Genomic DNA, 27,907 nt, shown 5'->3' with positions numbered 1-27,907 from the left:
TATCAATTAATCTAGGTAATGAATTCTCTTCATTATCTCGTTCTTCATGTTAATTTTACAGGATTTTCTTACAACTATTTATCAAGTCAGGGCAAGTACAGTTTTTTTGGCCCACATGCCTTTTAGTATGGAATATGTATAAGCAGGTTAACATGATGGGTTTAAATTTACATTTCTGAAAAATTCTAGTCAGTGGCTTGACTTTTCTTATATCCTTGTAGTGTGAGCTTGTATCTTTTTATTTTGGGGGTCTTTTTTTTTAATCAAAAAGGTCATTATCTAAGATAATTAAGCTATCTCTGACTTTTGAGAATATACCTCTAGCGTATCAAAGAGGTATTAAGGAAGCATAGAAAAATTGGAATTTTTACCTAATAATACAAAACAACAAATAATTAATGTTACTAGTTTTGAAATATTTTATGAGGTACCAGGACAGGTAAAAATTCAAGTATAAGCCATGGAGGGAAAAGAGGTAACTACATGAAATTTTAAATGTCACTATGCATAAATAACATCCATTACATCTTAACATATGTTACATCTTACAGAAAAACCCAAACGAACTTTCTGGCCAGCCCAATATAAGACACAGCAGAAGACAGTGTATAAGAAATGAGTGGTGACTGAATTCATTTTGAATTCAGAGAAGTGATTGATAGGATAATCTGGGTTAATATGGTAATGTTATATATTGATATTTATTAATTAAATACTGAATTTTAACTTCAACATCTTCTGGGTCTTGTTTTATAGTTCCTATTCTGTTTTTTGTTTTTTAAAGATGATTATTTTAATTGTCTCTGTTGTTTAGCCAATTATTTGGGGGAATGTTGACTGTCAGCATTTTGATGGACACCTTCCTATTTTTTATTTCAGGTTGAAGCCATCCTAGTCAATATTTTTGGCGGAATCGTCAACTGTGCCATTATTGCCAATGGGATCACCAGAGCCTGCCGGGAGCTGGAACTCAAGGTGCCGCTGGTGGTCCGGCTTGAAGGTAAGTTACTGTAGATTTCCACAGTGCCAGTACCCGCCTTCTTCAGGATCAGGTGACCAGCATGTTCTGCATTCACAAACTTCCTGAGACAAACATTAGGAAACACTGGATTACATAAGATGAAGCAAATGCAGTACTTCTCTGAGCTTTTAATCTGCATTGCAGCTCTCCAAGAATGGCACATGTTATGAGTCTCCAAATTTTCCAAACATATTCCAGGGTGGAGCCCTTTTATTATGAATCATATCATGAGATTAGTGTTCTGGGAAAAACACTCTTAGAAATGCTGCTCCAGGAATTTTTCATCATGGGACGCCAAGTGTTCTCAAACTTTTTGGTCTGAGACCTCCCTACTTGTTAAACTGGAGAACCCCAAAGATCTCTTGTTTATTTTGGGTTATAACTGTCGATATTTATTAATCTATTTAACTGATTAATAAATTAATCTGGTAAGAGGAATAACTACTTGGAACTTTTTAAATACTCACTTTTTAAATAATAAACTTTTAATTTTTGTATTATATATTTTACATGTAAGTATATAAACTATAATTTATGAAGAATTAAATATATCTTTTAAAAATTTTAGTAAGAATAGCAGCACTGTTTTATGGCTTTGCAAATCCCTTTAATATCTAGCTTAATATTTGCTTCTGCAACAGATCTGTTGCAATATGCTGTTTTGGTGGAAGTATATGAAGAAAATCTGGCCTCATAGAGCTATGTATCTGGAAAACAGAGCAGTTTATAATAATCATTTCATATAATTCTGAATATTATTCTTTGATACTACACTAAAACCTGTAACAGTGTCTTTATTACAGATAGGTTTTAACATAGAATCTGAAATTATTTCAATGAACTTTTTTTTTGAATTTTTAAAAATTATTTATTTGTTTATTTTTAACATCTTTATTGGAATATAATTGCTTTACAATGGTGTGTTAGTTTCTGCTGTATAACAAAGTGAATCAATACGTATACGTATATCCCCAAATCCCCTCCCTCTTGCATCTCCCTCACACCCTCCCTATCCCACCCCTCTAGGTGGTCAAAAACCACCGAGCTGATCTCCCTGTGCTATGTGGCTGCTTCCCACTAGGTATCTGTTTTACATTTGGTAGTGCATATATGTCCATGCCACTCTCTCACTTAGTCCCAGCTTACCCTTCCCCCTCCCGTGTCCTCAAGTCCATTCTCTACGTCTGCGTCGTTATTCCTGTCCTTCCCCTAGGTTCTTCAGAACCATTTTTTCGTTTTTTTTTATAGATTCCGTATATATGTGTTAGCATACGGTATTTGTTTTTCTCTTTCTGACTTATTTCACTCTGTATGACAGACTCTAGGTCCATCCACCTCACTACAAATAACTCAATTTCGTTTCTTTTTATGGCTGAGTAATATTCCATTGTATACATGTGCCACATCTTCTTTATCCATTCATCTGTCGATGGACACTGAGGTTGCTTCCATATCATGGCTATTGTAAATAGATCTGCAACGAACATTGTGGTACTTGACTGTTTTTGAATTACGGTTTTCTCAGGGTATATGCCCAGTAGTGGGACTGCTGGGTCGTATGGTAGTTCTATTTTTAGTTTTTTAAGGAACCTCCATACTGTTCTCCATAGTGGCTGTATCAATTTACATTCCCACCAACAGTGCAAGAGGGTTCCCTTTTCTCCACACCCTCTCAAGCATTTATTGTTTGTAGATTTTTTGATAATGGCCATTCTGACCAGTGTGAGGTGATACCTCATTGTAGTTTTGATTTGCATTTCTCTAGTGATTAGTGATATTGAGCATCCTTTCATGTGTTTGTTGGCAATCTGTATATCTTCTTTGGAGAAATGTCTGTTTAGATCTTCTGCCCATTTTTGGATTGGGTTGTTTGTTTTTTTGATATTGAGCTGCATGAGCTGCTTGTATATTTTGGAGATTAATCCTTTGTCAGTTGCTTCGTTTGCAAATATTTTCTCCCAATCTGAGCATTGTCTTTTCGTCTTGTTTATGGTTTCCTTTGCTGTGCAAAAGCTTTTAAGTTTCATTAGATCCCATTTCTTTATTTTTGTTTTTATTTCCACTTCTCTAGGAGGTGGGTCAAAAAGGATCTTGCTGTGATTTATGTCATAGAGTGTTCTGCCTGTGTTCTCCTTAAGAGTTTTATAGTGTCTGGCCTTACATTTAGGTCTTTAATCCATTTTGAGTTTATTTTTGTGTATGGTGTTAGGGAATGTTCTAATTTCATTATTTTACATGTAGCTGTCCAGTTTTCCCAGCACCACTTATTGAAGAAGCTGTCTTTTCTCCATGGTATATTCTTGCCTCCTTTATCAAAAATAAGTGCATAGGTTTATGTCTGGGCTTTCTGTCCTGTTCCATTGATCTATATTTCTGTTTTTGTGCCAGTACCATACTGTCTTGATTACTGTAGCTTTGTAATATAGTCTGAAGTCAGGGAGCCTGAATCCTCCAGCTCCCTTTTTCTTTCTCAAGATTGCTTTGGCTATTCGGGGTCTTTCGTGTTTCCATACAAAGTGTGAAATTTTTTGTTCTAGTTCTGTGAAAAGTGCCATTGGTATTTTGATAGAGGTTGCATTGAATCTATAGATTGCTTTGGGTAGTATAGTCATTTTCACAATGTTGATTCTTCCAATCCAAGAACATGGTATATCTCTCTATCTGTTTGTAGTATCTTTAATTTCTTTCATCAGTGTCTTATAGTTTTCTGCATACAGGTCTTTTGTCTCTTTAGGTAGGTTTTTTCCTAGGTATTTTATTCTTTTGCCAAATGGTAAATGAGAGTGTTTTCTTAATTTCTCTTTCAGATTTTTCAGCATTAGTATATAGGAATGCAAGAGATTTCTGTGCATTAATTTTGTGTCCTGCTGCTTTACCAAATTCATTGATTAACTCTAGTAGTTTTCTGGTAGCATCTTTAGGATTCTCTGTGTATAGTATCATGTCATCTGCAAAGAGTGACAGTTTTATTTCTTCTTTTCTGATTTGGCTTCCTTTTATTTCTTTTTCTTCTCTGATTGCTGTGGCTAAAACTTCCAAAACTATGTTGAATAATAGTGGTGAGAGTGGGAAACCTTGTCTTGTTCCTGATCTTCATGGAAATGCTTTCAGTTTTTCACCATTGAGAATGATGTTTGCTGTGGGTTTGTCATATATCGCCTTTATTATGTTGAGGTAAGTCCCCTCTATGCCTACTTTCTGGAGGGTTTTTATCATAAACGGGTGTTGAATTTTGTTGAAAGCTTTTTCTGCATCTTTTGAGATGATGATATGGTTTTTCTCCTTCAATTTGTTAATATGGTGTGCCACATTGATTGATTTGCCTATATTGAAGAAACCTTGCATTCCTGGGATAAACCCCACTTGATCATGGTGCATGATCCTTTTAATGTGTTGTTGGATTCTGTTTGCTAGTATTTTGTTGAGGATTTTTGCATCTATATTCATTAGTGATATTGGCCTGTAGTTTTTTTTGTGTGTGTGACATCTTTCTCTGGTTTTGGTATCAGGGTGATGGTGGCCTTGTAGAATGAGTTTGGGAGAGTTCTTCCCTCTGCTATATTTTGGAAGAGTTTGAGAAGGACACATGTTAGCTCTTCTCTAAATGTTTGATAGAATTCACCTGTGAAGCCATCTGGTCCTGTGCTTTTGTGTATTGGAAGATTTTTAATCACAGTTTCAATTTCAGTGCTTGTGATTGGTCTGTTTATATTTTATTTTTCTTCCTGGTTCAGTCTTGGAAGGTTGTGCTTTTCTAAGAATTTGTTTCTTTCTTCCAGATTGTCCGATTTATTGGCATATAGTTAGTAATCTCTCATGAGCCTTTGTATTTCTGCAGTGTCAGTTGTTACTTCTCCTTTTTCTTTTCTAATTCTATTGATTTGAGTGTTTTCCCTTTTTTTCTTGATGAGTCTGGCTAATGGTTTATCATTTTTATCTTCTCAAAGAACCAGCTTTTAGTTTTATTGATCTTTGCTGTTGTTTCCTTCATTTCTTTTTCATTTATTTCTGATCTGATCTTTATGATTTCTTCTGCTAACTTTCAGGTTTTTTTGTTCTTACTCTGATTGCTTTAGGTGTAAGGTTAAGTTGTTTATTTGAGGTGTTTCTTGTTTCCTGAGATAGGATGGTACTGCTATAAACTTCCCTCTTATAACTGCTTTTGCTGCATCCCATAGGTTTTAGGCCGTCATGTTTTCATTGTCATTTGTTTGTAGGTATTTTTTGATTTCCTCTTTGGTTTCTTCAGTGATATCTTTGTTATTTAGTAATGTATTGTTTAGCCTCCATGTGTTTGTATTTTTTTATAGTTCTTTTCCTGTAGTTGATATCTATCCCATAGTTGTGGTCAGAAAAGATACTTGATACAATTTCAATTTTCTTAAATTTACCAAGGCTTGATATGTGACCCAAGATACGATCTATCCTGGAGAATGTTCCATGAGCACTTGAGAAGAAAGTGTATTCTGTTGTTTTTGGATGGAATGTCCTATAAATAGCAGTTAAGTCCATGTTGTTTAATGTGTCATTTAAAGCTTGTGTTTCTTATTTATTTTCATTTTGGATGATCTGTCCATTGGTGAAAGTGGGATGTTAAAGTCCCCTACTATGATTGTGTTACTGTCAGTTTCTCCTTTTATGGCTGTTAGCATTTGCCTTATGTATTGAGGTGCTCGTATGTTGGGTGCATACATATTTTCAATTGTTATATCTTCTTGGATTGATCTCTTGATCATTATGTAGTGTCCTTCTTTGTCTCTTGTAATAGTCTTTATTTTAAAGTCTGTTTTGTCTGATATGAGAATTGCTCCTCCAGCTTTCTTTTGATTTCCATTTGCATGGAATATCTTTTTTCCATCCCTTCACTTTCAGTCTCTGTGTGTCCCTAGGTCTGAATTGGGTCTCTTGTAGACAGCATATATACAGGTCTTGTTTTTGTATCCATTCAGCCAGTCTGTGTCTTTTGGTTGGAGCATTGAATCCATTTACATTTAAGGTGGTTATCGATATTCCCATTTTCTTAATTGTTTTGGGTTTGTTATTGTAGGTCTTTTCCTTCTCTTGTGTTTCCTGCCTAGAGAAGTTCCTTTAGCATTTGTTATAAAGCTGGTTTGGTGGTAATGAATGCTCTTAGGTTTTGTTTCTCTGTAAAGGTTTTAATTTCTCTGTGGAATCGGAATGAGATCCTTGTTGGGTAGAGTAATCTTGGTTGCAGATTTTTCCCTTTCATCACTTTAAATATGTCCTGCCACTCTCTTCTGGCTTGCAGAGTTTCTGTTGAAAGATCAGCTGTTACTCTTATGGGGATTCCCTTGTATGTTACTTGTTGCTTTTCCCTTGCTGCTTTTAATATTTTTTCTGTGTATTTAATTTTTGATATTTTGATTAATATGTGTCTTGGCGTGTTTCTCCTTGGATTTATCCTGTTTGCGACTCTCTGTGCTTCCTGGCCTTGATTGATCATTTCCTTTCCCATATTAGGGAAATTTTCTACTATAATCTCTTCAAATATTTTATCAGACCCTTTTTCTCTTCTTCTTCTGGGACCCCTATAATTCGAATGTTGGTGTGTTTAATGTTGTCCCAGAGGTCTCTGAGACTGTCCTCAATTCTTTTCATTCTTTTTTCTTTATTCTGCCCTGTAGTAGTTATTTCCACTGTTTTATCTTCCAGGTCACTTATCCGTTCTTCTGCCTCAGTATTCTGCTACTGATTCCTTCTAGAGAATTTTAATTTTCATTTATTATGTTGTTCATCATTGTTTGTTTGCTCTTTAGTTCTTCTAGGTCCTTGTTAAACGTTTCTTGTATTTTCTCCATTCTATTTCCAAGATTTTGGATCATGTTTACTATCGTTACTCTGAATTCTTTTTCAGGTAGGCTACCTATTTCCTCTTCGTTTGTTTGGTCTGGTGGGTTTTTACCTTGCCCCTTCATCTGCTGTGTTTTTCTCTGTCTTATCATTTTGCTTAACTTGCTGTGTTGGGGTCTCTTTTTCACAGGCTGCAGGTTTGTAGTGCCTGTTGTTTTTGGTGTCTGCCCCCAGTGGGTAAGGTTGGTTCAGTGGGTTGTGTAGGCCTCCTGGTGGAGGGGACTGGTGCCTGAGTTCTGGTGGATTAGGTTGGATCTTGTCTTTGTGGTAGGCAGGACTGCGTCTGGTGGTGTGTTTTGGGGTGTCTGTGAACCTATTATGTTTTTAGGCATTCTCTCTGCTAATGGGTGGCATTGTGTTCCTGTCTTGCTAGTTGTTTGGTATCAGGTGTCCAGCACTGGAGCTTACTGCTTGTTGTTGAGTGGAGCTGGGTCTTAGCGTTGAGACAGAGATCTCTGGGAGAGCTCTCGCCGGTTGATATTACGAGGGGCCGGGGGTGGGGGTGGTCTCTGTTGGACCAATGTCCTGAACTCGACTCTCCCACCTCAGAGGCTCAGGCCTGACCCCCGGCCAGAGAACCAAGACCATCAGCCACATGGCTGCTAGTGTTGGAGGGTCTCCTGCAGAGGCAGGGAGCAGCTGTGGCTCACCACAGGGACAAGGGCACTGGAGCAGAAGTTCTGGGAAGTACTCCTTGGTGTGAGCCCTCCCAGAGTCCACCATTAGTGTCACCAAAACGCCTGTAGTCAATGAACTTTTTATGCTCTGTGATATTGAAATCTATTGGTCTGTCTTGCACAGTAAGTGGATTTTACACGTGCATGATTTAATCATACGGAAAATTTTGGATTATGCAGATCTTCCAAAGGTTAACACATTTCAACATACAATATCAAAAAATTGACATCTGTTAATATCACACCATTATCAGAAAAGCTTCTAAGTTTTGAGAAGCTGTCAAGGTGGTAGATGCAATTTTTCCAGAATTCTGATTTTCATTTGAAAATACAAATTTTTCTTATAATCCACAGAATGCTAAGCTGTTGTCCTTGAAGTGGCAGACTTACTTCACTCATTTTTGAGAACATGTCTGCCAGGTGTCTAAGTCTGAACAACCATAGTGTGTTCTTCATTCTTCCATGGAAAAGTGGGTGGTTTAGCTCTCTACTCAAACAGTTATACAAGTACTTTGCCTCAGAACAACCGTCATAGTTCAGTATGCAGCAGAATGCCTTTTGTATGCTTCCCATTTGATCACACAGAATATTAGAAATATGTGTACTCAAGGGTTGAGATTTAATACAATTAATTTTTATTGTATTTTTTACTGTTCATTACGAACATTCTTACTTGAAAGTGGCAACTTTTCCTTGCGAACGTGAGGTGGTGAAGAATAACATGAATAACTATTACAGATTCATGCTGCTTGATCCCATGGTCACATGCCCACAGTTTTACCCACAGTTACTTTTGCTTCATCAGGGCAGATTATTATTACTACTGCTACTACCACCACTACTAATACTACTACTACTTTAAAAGTAGTTCTTACATCAGGGACCTCCCCCAGGGTTCTGTAAGCCACACTTGGAGAACCACTATAGTAGAGAAGTGAAAATAGACAGTTTAATATGAAAACTATGCATAAGTCCTATCCACATCGTCAACAGATTCAGATTACAGTGATCAAGCAGCCCCTTGCATAGATTTCTGGAGTATCATTTTGGGGACAGCTTGATTTCTCCAATTAGCATGCTGGTGCCATTATTCCCTAGAGTCCTTCTCCTCAAGATAAAGTCTAGGGATATTTTGACCCTACTGTGTAGCCCCGTCTTCCTTTGAAGTCAAGCCTCCAGAACAGCTGCAGTCCATTTTTCTCTGTTTGCTTCTTTCTTTGTATCTCTTTCTTCTCTCACTCTCTGCCTCCCTGAGATTCTCCACCTTACAAACTTAGATGTGCACCATATGGACTTAATAGAAGTAATGATCACAAAAGAAAAATGAAAATAGGAGGGGCTCCAATTGCCAAAGTTTAATATGGACATTAAAACATATGATTGAATTAAAAGTTCTTAAAAATGTAAATGCAACATAATTGATCCAATTAAAAATAATTTCAGTGAAAGGAAAATGGTAAGGCTGCACTGTAAAGAAAATTCATCAAGGAGTTCATGGGTTCATCAATGTGGGTATATAACTCTGATTAAAATGTTGATCTCAGACTGTTTTCAGGGTCAAAGCGACCAGTGAGCCTCAGGTTGTAAAAAGTTATCTCTTCTTCTGTTCTGAAAGGGGAGCGGGTCTCCATAAGCAAATCATACTAGTGTGCATCACTTGGAAATGACTAGAAACGAGCACATGCTATGGTGGACTTATTCTGTCTAGTGATCCTCCCTGTAACTCTGTTGTCAGCAGAGACCCTTAGTTATAATATTAGCTTGTAGTATACTCCTAGAAAAGAAAGTTACCTCACTTTTAATTTTTCCCAAAAGATTAAAAGGAGCACTTCTCTTATTTTCACACTATGCTTATTATTCCAGAAGTAATAAATGATCCCCATCATTTAATGTACGCTTACCATATGTAGCAGGATGGTATACATGCTGAAATGTGCAAACTACCACATCTAAGATTATCTCCCTTAATAATATAGTATTGACTATATCAAAGGTCTATCTGAGCTACTAGGAAGAAGCTTTGAAACATCTAAATCTGTTAGACAGGTTTGTATCTTTTTTTTTTTTTTTTAGATTTGTATCATTTAAATTAAAACATTTCCAAGATATATGCCTGTGTTTTTTTAATTAATTAATATGATAAATACTATGTGTAAGCCATTGAGCTTTAGACATTAAGGAGGATGCTTAGAAATATAAGAAATGATGTCAGTTACTAAATAACTGGGGAAATAAAACAAAAATAAAAATCAGCAATACAAACTAATATATATAAAATGTTAACCAGTGTTTGCCTGAAGAGAATCTGCTTCTCTCTTAGTAGCAATAGCCATTGGGGCATCCCAGATAACCACTAGTCTGGCTTGTGGAAATGTTGATACCTTACGATGTCCACCCTATCAAGGAGAATTGAAGATGAGCTCAAAGAGGATACTGGGCCCCAAATTTATGTAGCCTAAAAATGTGTAGGTGACCTTTTCTGCCACTCGACTCCTTTCACGATAATAGCTGCTATCCTATAATAAGCACCTAAGACCTTTATCGATAGAGGAAAAGCCGGAGAACTTTTCACATTTCCAGTCTTCAGTGGTATTCTTTTCTTTCTCTTGTGGAAGTTGCATCTAATGTGATAAATGACCTTAGATAGATACAAGGCTCTCACGCTCAACATGGTCATACCAGGGACACTCACTAATAGCCGTATGTGTGATTCCTGGGAACACGGCTGCCCCACACCAAGATAAGACCTATCCCAAAATTCTATTGGTCCTGCCTAATAAACAAGGGAAAATGGAAGAATTCTGCTCTAACTCTACTCTTGGCTCTGATCATAGATAACAAAATACAGAAATTTGTAGATCATATTATCCATAAAGATCCTGTAAAGGAAACTAAATACAAACCAACCTCTGTGCTCTTTATGCCAAGGGACTACATTTGTGTCCTTTAAGTTGTGCCTGTGGTAGCTCAGCCCACGTTTATTAGCATACCCTTTATTTTATTTTTTAATTGATTTTATTGAAGTATAGTTGATTTATAATGTCGTGTTAATTTCTACTATGTATATATATTCTTATTCGTATTCTTTTCCATTATGGTTTATCACAGGATATTGAATATGGCATACCCTTTTTTAAAGCTTACTCAATATTGACATCTATAATTATAGTACATTTACAGATGTGAGTTAGCAGCGAAATATTATAAAAGGAGAATTTCCAAGCTGAACATGGAAATAAGTAAGATTTGAATCATTGGAAAAAAGGAAGAAGGAGGAAATTTAGTAAAGGATCAGAAGCAAGTCATCAGATCTGTTCCATATTTGGAACTTGGTACTGGGATCATAACAGTGGCAAAGACTGCAAGCCAGGACCTGAGGAGATCAGGAGGCTGTCCTGCAGAAAGTAACGGTTTTGCAGCAACATGTTATGGGTGAAAAGAACTGAGTCGGGCAATCAAGTTAGTAGCCAGAATCTACAGTATTAGGTAGAACCTAAAACCCAAGCAGATTTGCCGCATAGAGGTAAAAGTGAGTAGGAACAAGAGCAGAGATAGAAAAAGAGATGAGACAAAGTGGGGAGCTATGGTTTAAATCTATGACCAGGAGGAGGATGGCACAGTTGATGGATTTGGGAAAGTCAAAGGTGGAAACTATATAGAGCGACTGGGAGAGGATGACACTAGGACCTAGTCATGCTTTGTTTGAGATGAAGCTATAACATCAGATGGAATCTGTGTGGAGGCAGAGATGTGGGAATACAGGGGAAGATCCAAAGAGAAGTATGACAGACAAATGGATGTCACCCTCATTTTGAAGGGCCCAGTAAACCACACTCCAGACTCACTGCATTGGAAATTGTTCCCCTGCAGTACAGCTCAGTTAAAATGAGAAACCAGTCAAAACCCAAAATGTCCTGTCACAGAAAGTCTTGTTCTTAGTGCTTCCCGTGGGGAAAAAGTTGCTAACTACAGGGCTCTCTGAGGAATTTCTCTTAGACTCAATGTAAATTTTTCATTTGCTTTCCTCTGGGTCAGAGCATAAATTCTGCTCCTCTCACAAATCTCTCTTCATTCAATTATAGTTTACCCAACCTTAGAGTATGATTTAGTTCCCTCTGTTTTTCTAAACAGAGCAAACTCTTCATTGTCGGTGGTGACAGAGAAAGACAAAGTGATACAAAGAAGCAGGAATATTTTGAACAATTCTAGTGATAGTTTGTGTTTAACTTGACACTATACTTTGTTTTAGCCAATAAACTTCAAAATTAACTTCATTTCTATTAATATTAAAATTGGTTCACATTCCCAGAACACCCACTATTGCCTAGCTAGTAAAAGTTAGCAGAGGTGAGCAGGGGTGTCCACCAACCCAGCATCTATGAAAAACTGAGTGACACGTAAAAACTAAGTGTGGGATAAAAACCTTACCTGAGTCTGAATTAATAATAAATAATTACTATTGCTAAGATCTATTAGCTGCTTTCTAAGTTTTTGATAATCTGACACATGGCTGTATAGTCTGAATAAATGTGAGATTTTTAGTGACCAAGATAACAAGTATTTCAAAAGCCCAATACTGTGATTTGTTACTAGTTTAGTATCTGTTTCCTATAAATAAAGCAGGTGGCCTCTCTTGGCTGTAATGTGGCCATTCAGAAGAGCCAAGTTCCTTGCCATCAGTCTCACCAATTTGTGGCCCACATTTTAAAGACTCTATTGCTGCACACGGTCTATTAGAAATGTCCTGATGTTAGAAGTTTTAATCAATCAAATCAGGCTTGTTGATTTAGTGGGATTTTGTGGACAAATCTTTGTTATCAGCTGTATAATAATTATAAGCTGTTTTACCAGTGGATAAGGGAAGGATTACTCTCCTCTTTGAGAACTGTAACTTTATAATTACATGTATTTACTTGCCTTATCAGAATAGAATTTACCAGCTGAGACACAGGATTATTTTTATTCAAAAGACTCCTGGGTAAATTGAAGAAGCACACTTTTTGGGGGCGGGGTGGGGGAGTTTAGCTTTTGTAGACAGTTGTTCCTAGAATGAAGAACAAATAAAATGAAATGAGTTTAATTTTTCTTTCCTTTTTGAAATGTATTCATACTTGGCACAGAAATTACCTAGATGGTTAATTCAGCCCAACCCCTGATACTGTTGAGAAATGTACAGGCATTTATTGACAACTTGGTGTATTCAGTGTGCAGATGTGTTTTAGCCAAAGCTTTGGATTTCATATGGGCATTTTTATGGTTCTGGATCAGAATCTGCCAAAACCTTAAGAGAACTTTTCTTTTTTAGAATTCATTTTCCCTTCTTGCTGTCCCACTTCAATCTGCAGCTAACTTCTGTGTCTCAAATATGCCTGAAGAGGAATTTGCTTTTCTCTCAGGTGTTCATTATGATTCCAAGTTAAGCTCATAAGGAAATAATAATGAGTCTAGATAATCTGCGGATTGGATCCTGTTTCTCTTAGCCAGATCTTCTTAATTTGATTTTTCCACCCAATACCAAAATTTTGTTTCAGCAACATAAACATTTTGCTTCTCTTTTTCCAGATGTCTTTAGAAACAGAAATCCCTTGTGGTCTCCCTCCTTATCCTTTCCAATCTTTCTACTGTCCCTAAACTCTCTGAAGTTGAGAACGTAAACAACCCTAAGTCAGAAACTTTGTCTTCTGTTTCTCTTACTTTCTTGATAAGGCACCAGCACCTGTTCTCCGTGGACACTTTTTTTTTTTTTTTTTTTTTTTGCGGTACGCGGGCCTCTCACTGCTGTGGCCTCTCCCGTTGCGGAGCACAGGCTCCGGACGCGCAGGCTCAGCGGCCATGGCTCATGGGCCCAGCCGCCCCGCGGCATGTGGAATCCTCCTGGACCGGGGCACGAACCTGTGTCCCCTGCATCGGCAGGCGGACTCTCAACCACTGTGCCACCGGGGAAGCCCGTGGACACTTCTTTATACTTGCTTCCTGAAATACTGACAGATTGGAGCCACAGCCAGAGGAATGCAAATCAAGTGTCCTTAGCATGGACACAGGGAAACTGCTGTGTGATGGTTTGGTCTGCTTGAGGGGAAGAGAAACCCCGAGCATTCAAGCGTTAAGAGACAGCCACCGAGCTTTCAGCTGTGTCTGTCTACTTGGCAGCCGTCCATTCGGCAAGGCTTCAGTTATGCTAGGGTGTGAGACCCAGAGAGGAGATTATCCTTCTGACTCCCATCAGAAAGTGACCCTTGGCAGACTGCCTGTGACCGACTAGCTTGGGAAAGTTTTCATTCAGAATGTTTGAGCCCTAGGCTTGCTGCTTTACACTGAGTCAGCAGAGACTAAGGGACCCCCAGCTGAGTGGTGGCACCATCCTGGGCAGTGAGGGCAGATGCCCAGCAGGGCCGGTGTCTGGCTCTGCGTCTGATAACACCCCGGCCTCTTGGCCTTTTTGCACATTTTCCAGCTGTGCTCTGTACCGAGTTTTCATCTTCTCTTCCTTTCTCAGTTCCTGCTCCCTGCAAGATGAGATGGACCTGGTCCCCGCCTGCACCCCAGCCTCACCAAGCACATCTTCCCTTCTGTCCATGTTTCAGTTCTGATGCGGCTGTCATTGGGAGCGTGGCTCCTGGAGGAGGGTTCTTTCTCCTCTCTCTGTGTGATTCCCATTTTTCCTCTGTTCCCACTCTCCCCATTTTCTACACACCCAGTTCCTCACCTGCCTTTCTGCCTTGCCAGTGTCCACTCACCTCTCTTCATCTCCTCCCTCCTCCACTGTCTGCTGTGGGTGATTATTTACTGGGACAAATTTCACTTCACGTTGACATCTATCTCCTCTCCTCCTTTTAATCACTAGCATCTTCTCCCTGTGTCATTGGAGACAGTGACATTGGAGACAATTCTTTTCTGTCATCGAGCCTTAAATCCTCTTATTTTCAAAATCGATAAACACTTATGAATGCTTAAACTTCATCACACTTAAACCTTAGACCGCGTCTCCCAGGACCTATCTAAACTATTAGACTAGTTAAAGTTTTCTGAGATCTAATATTTAAGTTTCCAGACAAAGAAGCTACTATATTTGGCAATTTGAGTTTTCATTTTACCCCTAGGTAGTTCACGTGACTAACTGAAATTTATATCGTGTTGGACATCTGCTGCCTTGCGCAAGAAAAAGCCTACTGCACCTGAAGGAAGTAGTCAGTGTAATTACAGGACTAGGGCTCCTTTGAGGAAGATGGCCTCTGTGCTATGCAGTGTTTTGTTTTTGTTTTATTTTTGTGGATGTAATGACTTGATTCTCCGACCACCTTAATAAAAAGGAGGTTTAGTATAAGGCTTTAATGGAATTGCACCTGGAAAGCCCCCTACTCAAACCTTCTCACTCCCTCTTGTTCTTTCCTGGTGACTCTACCCCCTCAGCCTCTCGCTAAGGCCAGCCTGCTCCCTCTGTGTTCCCTAGAAGTGCAGATCGCACAGGTCATCCATCTTTTAAGCTTATGTAATAACCATCCCCCCTGTTGTCTACAGCCCATCCAACTAGGCCGTGTTGTTGGGGTCTTTGAGGGGACCCAACAGATTCTTTCCCATCTGGGTTATGATCCTGGTGAGAAATAGGAAAAAAGACTAAGGAAACCAAAATATCACCTTCGTTACTAACAAAGAAGTTGAAGGAGGTACCTTGCTATATTATTAACGGTGAGCTTTCTTACTCTGAACCCCAGAATTAGGCAGCTCTCCACAGCCATTCATGGGCACTGCTGGCCTTGGGCAGGTCTCTCACCGCGGGGCAGAGGATGACCTGGGCTCACTGTGAGCAGCGTGTCAAAGGAAAGGCAGAGGGAGGGGCTGGGCTGCACATGCTGACTTCCTCCTTTCGTATAGTTCAGCCGGATAAGGCTCTCCGCTGCCACCATGGAGCCAATGAGAGTCGAAGAAGAGACAAGGCATATTATGCCAATGACTGCCCCTCCGCAGGGAAGGAAACGCCCCCTCAGGTACATTGCAGGTCATTAGTCACCTTAGTAGTGGGCTGCCTTTTGGTCAGGTGCCCACCCCAGTCTAGGTAATGGACATCTCTTCAAAAACAAGAGCCCAAAGTTGATTTCCTGAGCGGAAGCCGGGGGTGGAGCACTTTAACAAGGAACATGGCAGGTATGGGGACTGGCATATCCTGCATCCTGCTTATGGCCTCACAATACCACCATCTGCTCCCTGAGTATTTTCTCTGTGACCAGTCAGTTCCTTTCTTCATGCCTCAGTTTCCTTATGTAACCCTTGAAAGTCATATTTGATCAGCCATCAGTGAGAAAGAGAGAGAGAAACATTGCTCTCAGGGAAGAGACTGAAGCAGGTTCAGTCCGTGCTGTTTTACAGGTGACAGGTGTAATAAGCCGCTCCCAGAGAGCGCCACCTTGAGGCTGTCTGGAGGCAGAGTTACCTAAGCAGAGAGACTCACTTTCTCATGGAATGTTTTAGAACAGGGAAGACAGATAGCTTTCATCTCACGCCACCTTCTCTTTATTAGCAGTGGCTGCCTGCAGTCTGTGCCAAGAAAGATTCTGAGACTATATCCCAGCTCAGCAGAAAAGAGTTCTCTGATCGTTACTGATGTGGGTAAGGAGAGTGAGGGCCCTTGAGCCAAGCTAGTGGCCATTGTTGATTCAAAGAGAGCATAGGTGGGACTTCCTTCCCTAGAAATACAACTGCCCCTGCTTCAGAAGTAGGAAGTGGCAGCTTCAAGCTGGAGAAGCACCAAATGAGGCTGGACCACAGGGCCACACATTTGGATGGTGCAGCAGAAAGGTCTGCAGACTTTTTCTGTAAACGGCCAGATTTTAGGCTTTGTGAGCCATGTATTCCCTGTCGCAGTAACTCAGCTCTGCCGTCGTGGTGCCAAAGCAGCGTAGACAGTACAGAAAGGAATGGGCGTGGTGGTGCCACAGTAAATCTTATTTTACGAAAGCAAACAGTGGGACATCATTTGTTGCCTGGTGTAGAGAAGAGACCAAGATCTAGAACTAGAAGGTCTAGAACTCTGGAAACTTCCCGTGGTACCAGTGTCTAAATCTCCCTCCATCCTCAGCTCTGAAAGATGTCGTTAGGAGCCAACAAAGCATTTGACAGGCAATATTAAGCTCTCCAAATCTAACTTCTTCTCAGGAAAATATTAGCAATGACGTCTACTCAGGAAAATATTTCTCCCAGATACATTCAGAGCCTACGCAGTGATATAGTCACGTCACTTCTTAGGCAGCAGTGGAGTTCCAAAGCCAGTGTTTCAGACAGAAGTCTCACACCACCGAAATTACCTGTGAAAATTCCTGCAGTCACCTTAAATTAGAATATATCAATGCATGGATTGAAAGCCATGAGGTAGACTCAAGGAAGGTGTGAAAGGGAAGTCCACATGCAGATAGATAAGGGCGTATGTAGGAATGTTCCTTCTTTACAAGAACAGTCCTATCCCAGCAGGTGCAGAACTATAAAGTGTCCTACTTGCCAGAGGGTTCCTCCCATTTTAGTTTAACATTAAGGCTCCTGTACCTTTGGTTTGCATTAATATCTGTGTTACTTTTTTGAGAGTTCATGTAGTTGAAAGCAAGAGCATAGGTACCTGTCATAAGCCCTCAACAATTATATGTCAGACTTGATCCTAAACCTGCTTGTGTGATCATAAACGCATACACACCATTCATGGAAATGTAAAAAACCTGGCATTCCGCTTCCTGCCACTGCCTGCTGTCATCATAGGAATGCCTGTCACACTCACACCCTGGGCATTCGGTGTTTTCTTACCAAGGGAGAAGAAATCATTGAGGCAAGTAGGTGTGCATGATACAGCCCCACAGGCTATCTTCTGCTATCTTCAATTTTTATAAAACGTGATACAAGGTATTTCAGTAAGATACTCATCCAGCTGCAGTAACTTTCCCAGGTTGCTCAGCTAGTTGGTAACAGAGCAAAGTTTAAATCTCAGCTTCCTCATCTGTGCAATGGGAATAAAAATATGACAGCCTCACAGGGTTATTGTAAGGAGCAGATTAGTTTTAAAATAACCTAGAATGATCCCTGACTCAATAAATGTCAGCTGTCATTTTTATCTGAGCTCTTGTCCACACTCGACTGATTCCATATGGATGGACTCCGCTGGCTGCCTGCAAGGTGCTAGATGTAAGATGCCCATCATCTCAGATGAATGAGGGCCACTGATGCAGCAGGAGCTTTGCCTCTCATCCTCAATGAATTATTCCATTTCCGACAGTATAATAACAAGACACAAGAGATGTGATAAGCTTTCTAAATTTACGTGTCACCAAGAAAATGGACCTCCTCTGTCTGATTGTCACTTGAAAGAATAATGGAGGAGGATCAAGGGCACAGGGACCGTGAACATTTGAGGAGGAATCTGCTGCTTTATAGAATTTGGTTTGCTTCCACTGACCTCTCCTATCCCAGGGGGAGGGAAAAAAAGACTCAATTACTCAAAGCAGAGGTCGAAATATTTCAGGATTTATGAGCCATGCTGTTTCTGTCACAAGTCCTCAGCTCTGCCACTGTAGCGCAAAAGCAGCCGTCGACAATCTGTAAATGAATCACTTTGGCTGTGTTCCACTGAAACTTTATTTATGGACCCTGAAATTTGAATTTCATGTAATTTTCATATATCACAAAATATTATTCTGATTTTTTCCCCAACTGTTTAAAAAATGTAAAAACTATTCTTAGTTGCCAGGTGGTACAGAAAGAGGCAGCAGGCTGGGTTTGTCCCCCACGCCATGGTTTGCTAGCCCTGACAGCACCAGCCCTCCAGTGCTGTGTCAGGTATGTCACGGCTCACTGGTTGTTAGACTGAACAAATTATCTCACATGTCTGGACCTCAGTTTCCTCCAGTGAGAACAAGAGACTTATCCTAAAGGAGCCCTGGGATTCCTTCTAGCACTAAAAGGCCAAGGCTGTGTGGTTGTCATGTGGTTTTACAGTCAGACAAACCTGGGTTCTAGTCCTGGTTCAGCCTGTGATTTCCTGGGGGATGTTGGGCAAGTTCCTAAGCCTCCCAGTGCCTCAGTCACCTCATCTGTAAAGTGGGGATAAAAATGATGTCAACTTTAGGGTTGCTGTGAAGATTCAACTGATAGGATACTTGTGAGCCCCTTTAGTCACTTGTCCAAAAAACATTTATTATACCTAGTATATACTGAATAAGTGCTAACTATTGTATTCTTTTTTAAAAAGCTGAATTCCTATTAATATAATACTTTTAAAAAGACAGCTTCTGCACCCTTTGACTAGAGAGTGATTTTCTTCACAGCCCTGTAATAAAAAGCTGGCCTGAGTGGCAGGGAGGGGCTGCACCTTTTGAACAAAGCCCTGTAATTTGTATCCACTACTGTTGTCTTCTCTTCACGTAATGAAAGCAAAGAACAAATTTTGATAAATTAACCTGGCATCTCCGTATACAGCTCTTTCACTCCACCCAGTGGCAGGAAGTCAGTGGTAAATCATGCAGAAGAGGTGGAGATTTTTTAAAGATTTTAATAATTATTGTTGTTCTTTTTATAATATCCTCTACCAATAGAGCAAGATTTCATTTTAAAATCTGTCCCCTTCGACTCTCTATATATTGCTGTTTTTAAGGCATGCAGTTGGTAGGTAATGATTTAGCTGAGTGGCTTTCAACAGGCAGATATGAAGAAATGCCTAAAGTTCGACCAGCATGAGTTGATCAGTTAACTGTATAGGTGGTTATTAAAAGTGTTGTCCTGCAGCCTCGTTAAAAAGCAATGCAGCGTTTAATAAATATTAGAGCATGTCAGCAGCACAATTTAAATGTGGGGAAGAGATCAATTTCCTTTGTAATTGGGTGCACAGGCATAAACAGTCTGTTTGGAACTCTTGATTCTGTGTCACAGTTTAAAGCAGCTATGATGGTTTCTATTTAGAAATAAAAACTGGGGAGGGAATGGGAGATGTCAGTCACTTGGTGAATCAAGAAGAAACTAACCTGAAATGCTCACATAATATCATTAACAAAAGGAATCTGCAAACCAGCAAGGCTCCCTCTGTTCCTCTTTTCTTTTCCAATGACCTCATTTCCGTGACTGCTGTTTTTCTTTCTAACCCTCTTCTCTGTGCATCCCCTCTTCCCCTTCCAGCTGCTCTCTCAACAGGAACCAGGAAGCGACTTGTAATTCCTCTCCAAGGCAGGGTCCGTGGGCAGCAGGGCCTGCCCTGGCTTTGCTTCTCCCTGGCCTGTCCCTAGCCCTGCTGGCCGAGCAGAAACCAGTCAGGGTGCTGGAAGGGAGATGCTGGCAGGGTCAGGGTAGGGCTGCTGCAGAAGGGACTTGGCAACCTCACTTGTTTTCCCCTCACTCTCTGTTTGACTCTTTGTCTCTCATTCTCTTAGTTGTCTCCGTCTCTAGTCTCCTCTTTCATCCCTTCTGCCTCTCTCTCTCTCTCTCTTTTTTTTTTTTTGTCTCTTTCCCTTTCTCCCTCTCTGTCTCTCTGTGTGTCTCTCTCCTGCCTCTCTTTCTGTTTCTTTCTTTTCGACTCTCTTGCCTCAGGCTCTGCCATGCCTTCTGTCTCATCTGGTCTCTGTCTGTGTGTGCTTCTCTCTTTCTTGCCTCTGTTTCTGACACCCCCACACACACACCTCACGTGACAGATTTGCATCTCACCAAGGCCCATCTGTACGTGCCCCCTTCCTCCTCATACTCCTGTGCCCGAGCTTTATATTTCACGGCGAGGTTCTCTTCCAAAACTGCTTGGTTCTGAGCATGCCTAGTGTGTGCTTAATAATTAAGGCTGTAACTAAAGTGTAACTGCAAGTATAATTAAAATTCACTTTAGTGGATCCTGGAATGATGAAGCGATTAGGCATTTTGATATGGCCCTGCAGGAGTAGCTGGAGGGAGAGAAGGGCCGTGTGTTTGTGCGGCGCTGCCCCACCCTCTCTTACCCTGGCCCCGCTGGCTAGTTGTTAACCTTGAGCACGGCAGCCTCTTGTACCTGGGCGGCCAGCAGTGGCAGCAGCTTGGAGTCCTCCCTCAAGGGCACTCAGTACAGCCAGTTAATACACGGACCTTCTTAGAGAAAGAGGTGAAGCCCCTGAGAACTCAGAGAAAGCTCAGGAGCAACCCTCCTCATTTTCTCTCAGACCATTTGGGGTTTTGATTTCAACCTCCTGAAAAAGTGTTATTTGGGGGTGTTGGGTCAGCAAGGTGGTCAGAGGAGGACTCACCCACACTTCCTGCCGCCTCGAGCACACTTTGTATGGATGAGCCCATCTGTAGTTTTTCAGTCCATCTACAGACACATCCTGCGTGTGGGATACTGTGCTGAGCCTGGAGGTACGTGGTGAGCAAGGCTGACCAAGTGGCAGCCCTCGTGAAGTGTGTGCTTCATGGGGACAAGAGCAACATCAATGAGCAGTCCAAATAGTGCTGTGATTTTAGACGTACAGAGTATTCTAGAAGCTCATTTTACAGTCCCCTACTCTGGGTTGGGGGTTGGGATGTAGTGACAAGAAGGCATCCCCAAAGAAATGTCATTTAAGCAGGTAGCCCATGGACATACGGTGTCTGCCCAGCAGAGAGGGCAACAGAGCTCCGGTTGGAGGGCACAGCAGGCCAAAGCCGCAGCTTGTCTGTGGGTTCACAGACTTCTTTGTCAGTCATTTTCCCCCTTGGGAATATCTGGTGCTACGTTGGGTGCTGAAGAGGGGATTAATTAAGGAACTGGCTAGTTGGTTATATCAATCCATTTATCCCTCCCCCCAAAAAGTGAGCAGGAGCTTATTTCAACCATACACATGGAAAGGAGCTCAGCTAAACATGAGCAAACAGTTCTTTCAGTGGGCAGGAACCGTAATAAAGTTGGCCCTCAGGAAGAGGAGGGCCTGACTTGGCGGCAGACCTCAGGAGCATCATTCCAGCACTTGTCTCTTCGCTTGACTTTTTCACCCTCTGAGTATTTGCACAGCCTTTCTCTTACCTGCTTACTTGTGACTGGTAAGTCCTTTTCATGCTACTACTTTCTATTTCATGGAAACTACTCATTGAGATTCTCTGGAGAGCAAATCTAATTGGACAAGCTAATGACCATGGTCTGTGTTTGGACCACCCTTGGATGAGGTGCAGTCAGTGTCTTGGGAACAATCGAGGTCCGCCTTGGGACAGAGAATACCCCGTGGTCCCTCATAGAGCAGGGGACAGTGGGGATGGAAGGTTTAGCCAGAAGGGGAGATTGGAAAGAGGAGACATCCTAGTTGTATGTGTTCCTTGTTCTTAAATAGCTTATAGCCTCATTGAGGTTCAGATGATCTCATGCATAGGAAAGTGCTGTGTGTTTTAAATGTCAAACAGGAGTCACCAGGAAATCAAAATAGCGTCTGAAAAGCAAAGGATTTTGAAACCAAATCCTGCCAATCAGTAACTAAGCCTCACTGCTCTTGGCTTAAAAAAAAAAAAAAGAACTGATTTATAAACACCGAACTCACAAGTTCATTTAGAAACATCGACCTCACAGAGTCCTTGTAAGGGTCAAATAGAGTAATGTGGGAGGACTTTGTAAATCAGAGATTTTTTTTATTGTTGTTATGACGATGATGATGACACATATTTACAAAATCATAAGAAGGACTTATTCAAGTATAGCGTGGATGTTTCAAGCATTGTTGAATGCCCATTGCACTGCTTCCTAACTATTACTAGCCATGCTCGCTAGACGAGCCTTTAACTTATCTGTGCCTCAGTCCTCTCCTCTGTAAAAGGAAGATAATAATAGAAGCTATCTCAGGGTTGCTACTGAGGAACAAAGGAGCTAGTGTACTTAGAACCCCAGAACAGTGTGTGACCCATGCTAAGTGATAGCTGCTATTATTGCCTTTATTATTATTATGGCTACTACTAGCACAGCTAATTCAGTCCAGTTAGACAGAGCTTGGCAGGCATGGGTGAGACCTGTACCCACGGGAGGAATCACGTGGAGGAAAGATAGATTAGAAGGTGAGGAATGTTCAGGCAGATGAGACTGCCTCTTGGGGCAATGCATGGGGATCTTGGGAGCTGTGTATTGAGAAAGGAAGAGGGAGAAGAGCCTTTTGTATCTTAACGTAGATTTGTTCCCTGGCAGGTTGGAGGCCAGGTGGAGAGTGAGTTCTAGTCCATGTCTCTGTTGAAGGAGATGAACATTTCCATATTTAACTTGCATTGACCTCCTGGTGCAAAGACTGATTCGATTCTGTGTCTGTCAGGGCTTTGATTCACGCTGCGTCACTACTCCATGAAAGCGCTGCCTACAGGTTAATGTTGGAATCCCTTAGCTTGCTACCCAACACCTCCCACAGTGTGATCCTCTGTCCTACTTTTCAACCTCTGGGACCTTGGCTGAAACTTTACCAAATGAATCAAAATGCACACTGAGGTTGTTCTTAATGAAATCATAAATCTTTGGGCTTCCCTGGTGGCGCAGTGGTTGAGAGTCCGCCTGCCGATGCAGGGGACACGGGTTCATGCCCTGGTCCGGGAGGATCCCACATGCCGCGGAGCTGCTGGGCCCGTGAGCCATGGCCGCTGAGCCTGCGCATCCGGAGCCTGTGCTCCACAACGGAAGAGGCCACAGCCGTGAGAGGCCCGTGTACTGCAAAAAAATAATAATAATAATAAATCTTTACATCTGCATTAGTTAAGTACCAGTGTAAAACAAATTGCCCCGAAATTTAGCTGATTAACCTAAGGAACATTGATCATCTCGAAGTTTCTGTGGTGGGGAATCCAGGGCCGGCTTAGATGGGTCCTCTGACTCAAGGTCTGTCACAAGTACAATCACATTGTTGCAGCCTGGGGTCCTGTCGCAGCCTGCCTTGGGGAGGGTCGCCTCCAGGCCCACTCACATGGTTGTTGACAGGATGCAGCTCCTCATGGGTTGTTGGAATGAAGGCCTCAGTTCGTCCTTGGCTTTTGGCTGGAGGCTGCCCTGAGTTCCTTGCCTCGTGAGCTTCTCCATAGGGCAGCCCATCGCCCACAACGTGGAAGTTGGCTTCGTCAGAGTGAACACACAGAAAGTGGACTTCGTCTCAGAAGTGACCTTCCATTACTTTTGCTATATTCTTGTTCATTAGAGGCAGGTCACTGGTTCCAGCCCACACTCAAGGGGCGTGAGCACCAAGAAGTTGGGATCAATCATTTGAGAGCCATTTTAGAAGCTGCCTCCCACCCTTACAAAGTAGTATGTTAGTTAAAGTAATGCTCACTCCCGTAACAACATGTATGTGCTGAAATGTCAGAGGCAACATACTAGAAGTTTCTTTCTCATTCATATAAAGTCGGAGACAGTGAGTGAGCCAGGTGCTCTGCTCTACAGGGTTACTCAAGCATCCGGGCTGAGGGAGTCGTTGTCATCTGAAAAAAGTGTCTTCCAAGGTTGTCTTAGCTGACAGCATTCCAGAAGACAGACAAGGAAAACCAAGAGAGAGAGAATATAGAGAGTACCAGTGGAGATGTTATGGGCATGTTTTTCATTTCTGCTCACAGTGTATTGGCCAGAACTCAGTCACATGAGCCTCCCGTCTGCGAGGGGACCCGGGAAACGCAGTTCCTGTTTGGGCAGCCACTTCCCAGCAGCAGCTCTCCCCCCCGTAGCAGAGGAGCATGGATCTTTGGAAGACAGCCAGCCATGACTCCCACAGAGACTTTGCCTTTTACAAAATGCTTTCACGTGTATTATTTCATTTGCTTCTCATGGCAAGCTGTGCTACCAGCATTATTACCTCATTTTAAAGACAGGGAAACAGACCAGCATGTCGTTAGAACATAATTAAAGAGAGCAGGATTCAAGTACCATCTCTGCCTCTTACAACCTGTGTGACTATGGAGAAGTTCCCCTATGAACCTCTCTGTGCCTCAGTTATCTCATCTGTGAAACAGGGACAATGGGATTTATTCATAGTCATTGTAAAGTTTTCATATGCCCCATGTAAGTCACTTAGCATTATATCTGGTGTGCAAGATTAGCATTGCACTGGTATGCAAGTGCTTAATCAGTACTAGTTATGAGGAAGATGATCACAATGTTATGTCTGGAGATAAAGAAGTTGAGGCACAAAGGAGTTAAATGATTTACCCAAAATTATGCAACTAATAGAGTGGCCAGCCAGGATCGGTGGCTGGGAATTTTAGGTAACAACTTCCCTACCTTTCAAGTTCTTGCTTGCCCTAGAGGCCATTGGTCAGATTCCTGTGTAAAGTTGCAGTGAGTCAGCCTTGACCCGAAGACACAGTGCCCAGTGTCCCCTTCACCATGGCTCTGGTGGACCCAGGGTCCCGGGAAAATCAACACTGCACCACCTTCTCAGCTCATCTGCTCCTCCTTAACTTGGCCTTTGCCTTTTTGTATGAAACATGCTGACCGAGCACCTCCTTTTAATTTACACTCTGAGGTCCTCCAAGGCCTATATTTCAAGGTCTTTGTTTATAAAGAGGCTCTGTCTTGCTAACTAGATGAAAGCATGGGAGATGACGTAAGATGAGATGTTTCATTAAGACACTTAAATTTTATCACATTTCTCCCAGGGGCTTGTTCACACTGAAAGAAGAGAAGAGCATTTCGCATGTTAAATAGTCATCGAAGAACACATTTGGGTAGGGTAGCTTGGCCCGCAAATGCTACAGATCCACAAGGAATGGCCAAGAGACATCATCAGAGGCTACAATGTTCATTTTCATGGCATCTGACCTTTTTGTTATATAGAGTGAGGAAGAAGCATAGATGGACACATTGAATACTGTCATTGTCTCCAAGCAGTGGATTCATGGCCTTAGGTGGGCAGATTCTCTGAACTTCAGATCTCAGATTGGGTCACAACTCAGACCCTTCGTTTTAAGAGATCATTAAGATGAAAGACTTCTGGAATGGGCCAGAACCACATTAAGTCCACTTGAGTGTGGATTATCAGCAGAAATTTCAGCTTCTATCAATAAAGAATGTCCATTAGCCTCTTGCAAGTCCTATCTTTCATCTTTTTTTCTAGCTGGACCATCACTTGCTACAGATCTTGTCACATCATCTTTCCCGTCAATGACATTGATTAGAACCTGAATTTAATTTACTTCCTGGTGAAAGACCACAGAGAGATCAGTCCTGAGCATCCTCACGTGTTACTGCCAGTACTCCATACCGTCCCAATGCCTTGCTTTACCATTCTCTTGCTCATTTTTTGTACATAACTTTTTCTTTAGACTCCGTATTCAGACTATTCAATCAAGGGATAAATCCACTTCAGAATATTTTCCTCTTTCAAACTAGTTGAACAAGGTGGTGTTAATCTTTCTTTGTTCACAGTCTTCTAAGAACCTCATATTTCCATTTTTTTAATGCCAGAGAAAATACAGGCAGTATCTTTTTTAATGCCAGGCATTTGAGGTGAAAAGAAGAAAAAAATAAGTTTGTCATCTGGATATATCTAAATAGCCAGATCTGGATCGTAAAAAGCTGAACTGAGTTGTAATTAAATGGTGTTAGGAGACTCGGGCATCCCATGATTTCAGATTGTACGAAACTTCCTGGGGCACCACCTCCAGTTCCATCTCAGTGACTGTACACCATCCCCCCACCCCCTTCCAGGAACCAATGTCCATGAGGCCCAGAACATTCTCAGTAACAGCGGACTCCCCATTACTTCGGCCGCCGACCTGGAGGATGCAGCCAAGAAAGCTGTGGCCAGCGTGGCTGAGAAGTGATGTCTTTGTCCTGATCCCTTGGAAGAAGTGCATTTACCCATAAAAAGTAATGGTTTTCTCATCACTGTGAAGAAAATGGTTATCCCACTGGGGAAAAAACGGAGAAGGAAGGAGCAAGAATCACTGTATAAAAAACTCCAATCTGTATTTTCTTGAATATCTAAACAGCCTAAATAATCTGATTTCTCTTATAGTCTTCATTAAATTAATGCCGTGCATTCTAATACTTCCCTGTCATGGTGAGCTGGCTCCGTAGGCATTATTTTGCCAGCTTTGGGGAGCAGTCTTTGTGGCCAACCAGTGTGCATGTGAGATCAGGCCCTGGTTCATTTACAACAATTTTGGTGAACATTTCGACCTGTGTAATTAAAAAAAACAAAACAAACAAACAAGCAAAAAATCACAGGCTGTTAAAAAAAAAAATCAGACAAGACTACATTACCAAAAGGTGCAGCTAAGACATTGAAACAGATAGGTGTTATAAACTGCAACAGTTTTTACAATTTCCAACTCCAACATGTTTAGCAAATCCATAAATATTACAAAATATATTTTACAATGAAAGATCTGCAGTCAGTACCCCATACATGTAATCTACCATTTGCCTTAATATTGAATATGCTGTTTACCTCCCACTAAAAATAAAGCCAGAAGCCTTATTTGTGATTTTGGAGTAGAAGTGTCCCTTTTAATATCAAAACTGAAGAAGATTGATTCTTATGGAAATCTCTGACGCTCATTTCAAGATGAGACAACACTGAAAATTAAATTACACTGTGAGTGTCTCTGTCTTCTCTCCCCTCCCATTTTCCCTCAGAATCTACCACCTGGGAAAATGTAATTGGGAGAATGCGGCTTTTTTGCAGTGTCCATTTTTACGGTGGGAATGCGATTCAGGTTTTTGTTTAAATTTTGGTAAATTTTTATCTGTACAGAAATTCAAATAAAATCCTCTGTTTTGTAAACTCTAATGTCTGTGTTTCTTATTTTAATCCATTTTATTCCTCAAACATTTTTTTTCTTTTACTAAGACACTGGCCTTAGTGTCTTAGGCATATCTCCAAAGTTAGAAGATTTGGGTTGTCCCAGGATTATTCCAGTTCTACTCAACTTTATCAGCAACCATATCTGTTAAGAGATTATTTAATGAAAGAATGAACATTATATACACACCAGAAGCCCAGGTAAGTGCCACAGATGTCTAATAGGTTAAAACGTGACCTCAGTTTGCATAAGGAAATACACAGACATAACCTCCTCCCATATATGAGGCTCAGGTGTCAGCATTAACAGTTTTCTTCTCAATGTGCAAATGTGTCACAGACCAAACCTTTTCGTTGGTCTTTTTTTTTTTTTTTTTTTTTTAACCAGTTTTTACATTGTTCTCATAAATTTTATATCTGGACAAAAGTTGTTTTTTTTTTTTGCGGTACGCGGGCCTCTCACTGTTGTGGCCTCTCCCGCTGCGGAGCACAGGCTCAAGACGCGCAGGCTCAGCGGCCATGGCTCACGGGCCCAGCCGCTCCGCGGCACGTGGGATCTTCCCGGACTGGGGCACGAACCCGTGTCCCCTGCATCGGCAGACGGACTCTCAACCACTGTGCCACCAGGG

General features: G+C 41.3%; 1 protein-coding gene across 6 annotated transcripts in view; it reads left to right on the top strand.

Annotated features, from left to right (window-relative positions):
- The window catches only part of SUCLG2 (succinate-CoA ligase GDP-forming subunit beta), a 310,821-nt gene that overhangs the window by 234,090 nt on the left and 48,824 nt on the right, over window positions 1-27,907 (top strand). For 3 of the 6 annotated variants that reach the window (XM_067755135.1, XM_067755138.1, XM_067755132.1), the window contains one exon: window positions 880-1,000. In XM_067755135.1, coding sequence (XP_067611236.1) covers window positions 880-1,000 — 121 coding nt within the window. The other 3 variants (XM_067755133.1, XM_067755134.1, XM_067755137.1) reach the window with 3 other exon arrangements.

This window comes from Pseudorca crassidens, chromosome 10 (assembly GCF_039906515.1).
Source record: "Pseudorca crassidens isolate mPseCra1 chromosome 10, mPseCra1.hap1, whole genome shotgun sequence".
Lineage (NCBI taxonomy): Eukaryota > Metazoa > Chordata > Mammalia > Artiodactyla > Delphinidae > Pseudorca > Pseudorca crassidens.
The sequence above is the reverse complement of the archived record's forward strand: the minus strand, read 5'-3'. Positions and strand labels throughout refer to the sequence as shown.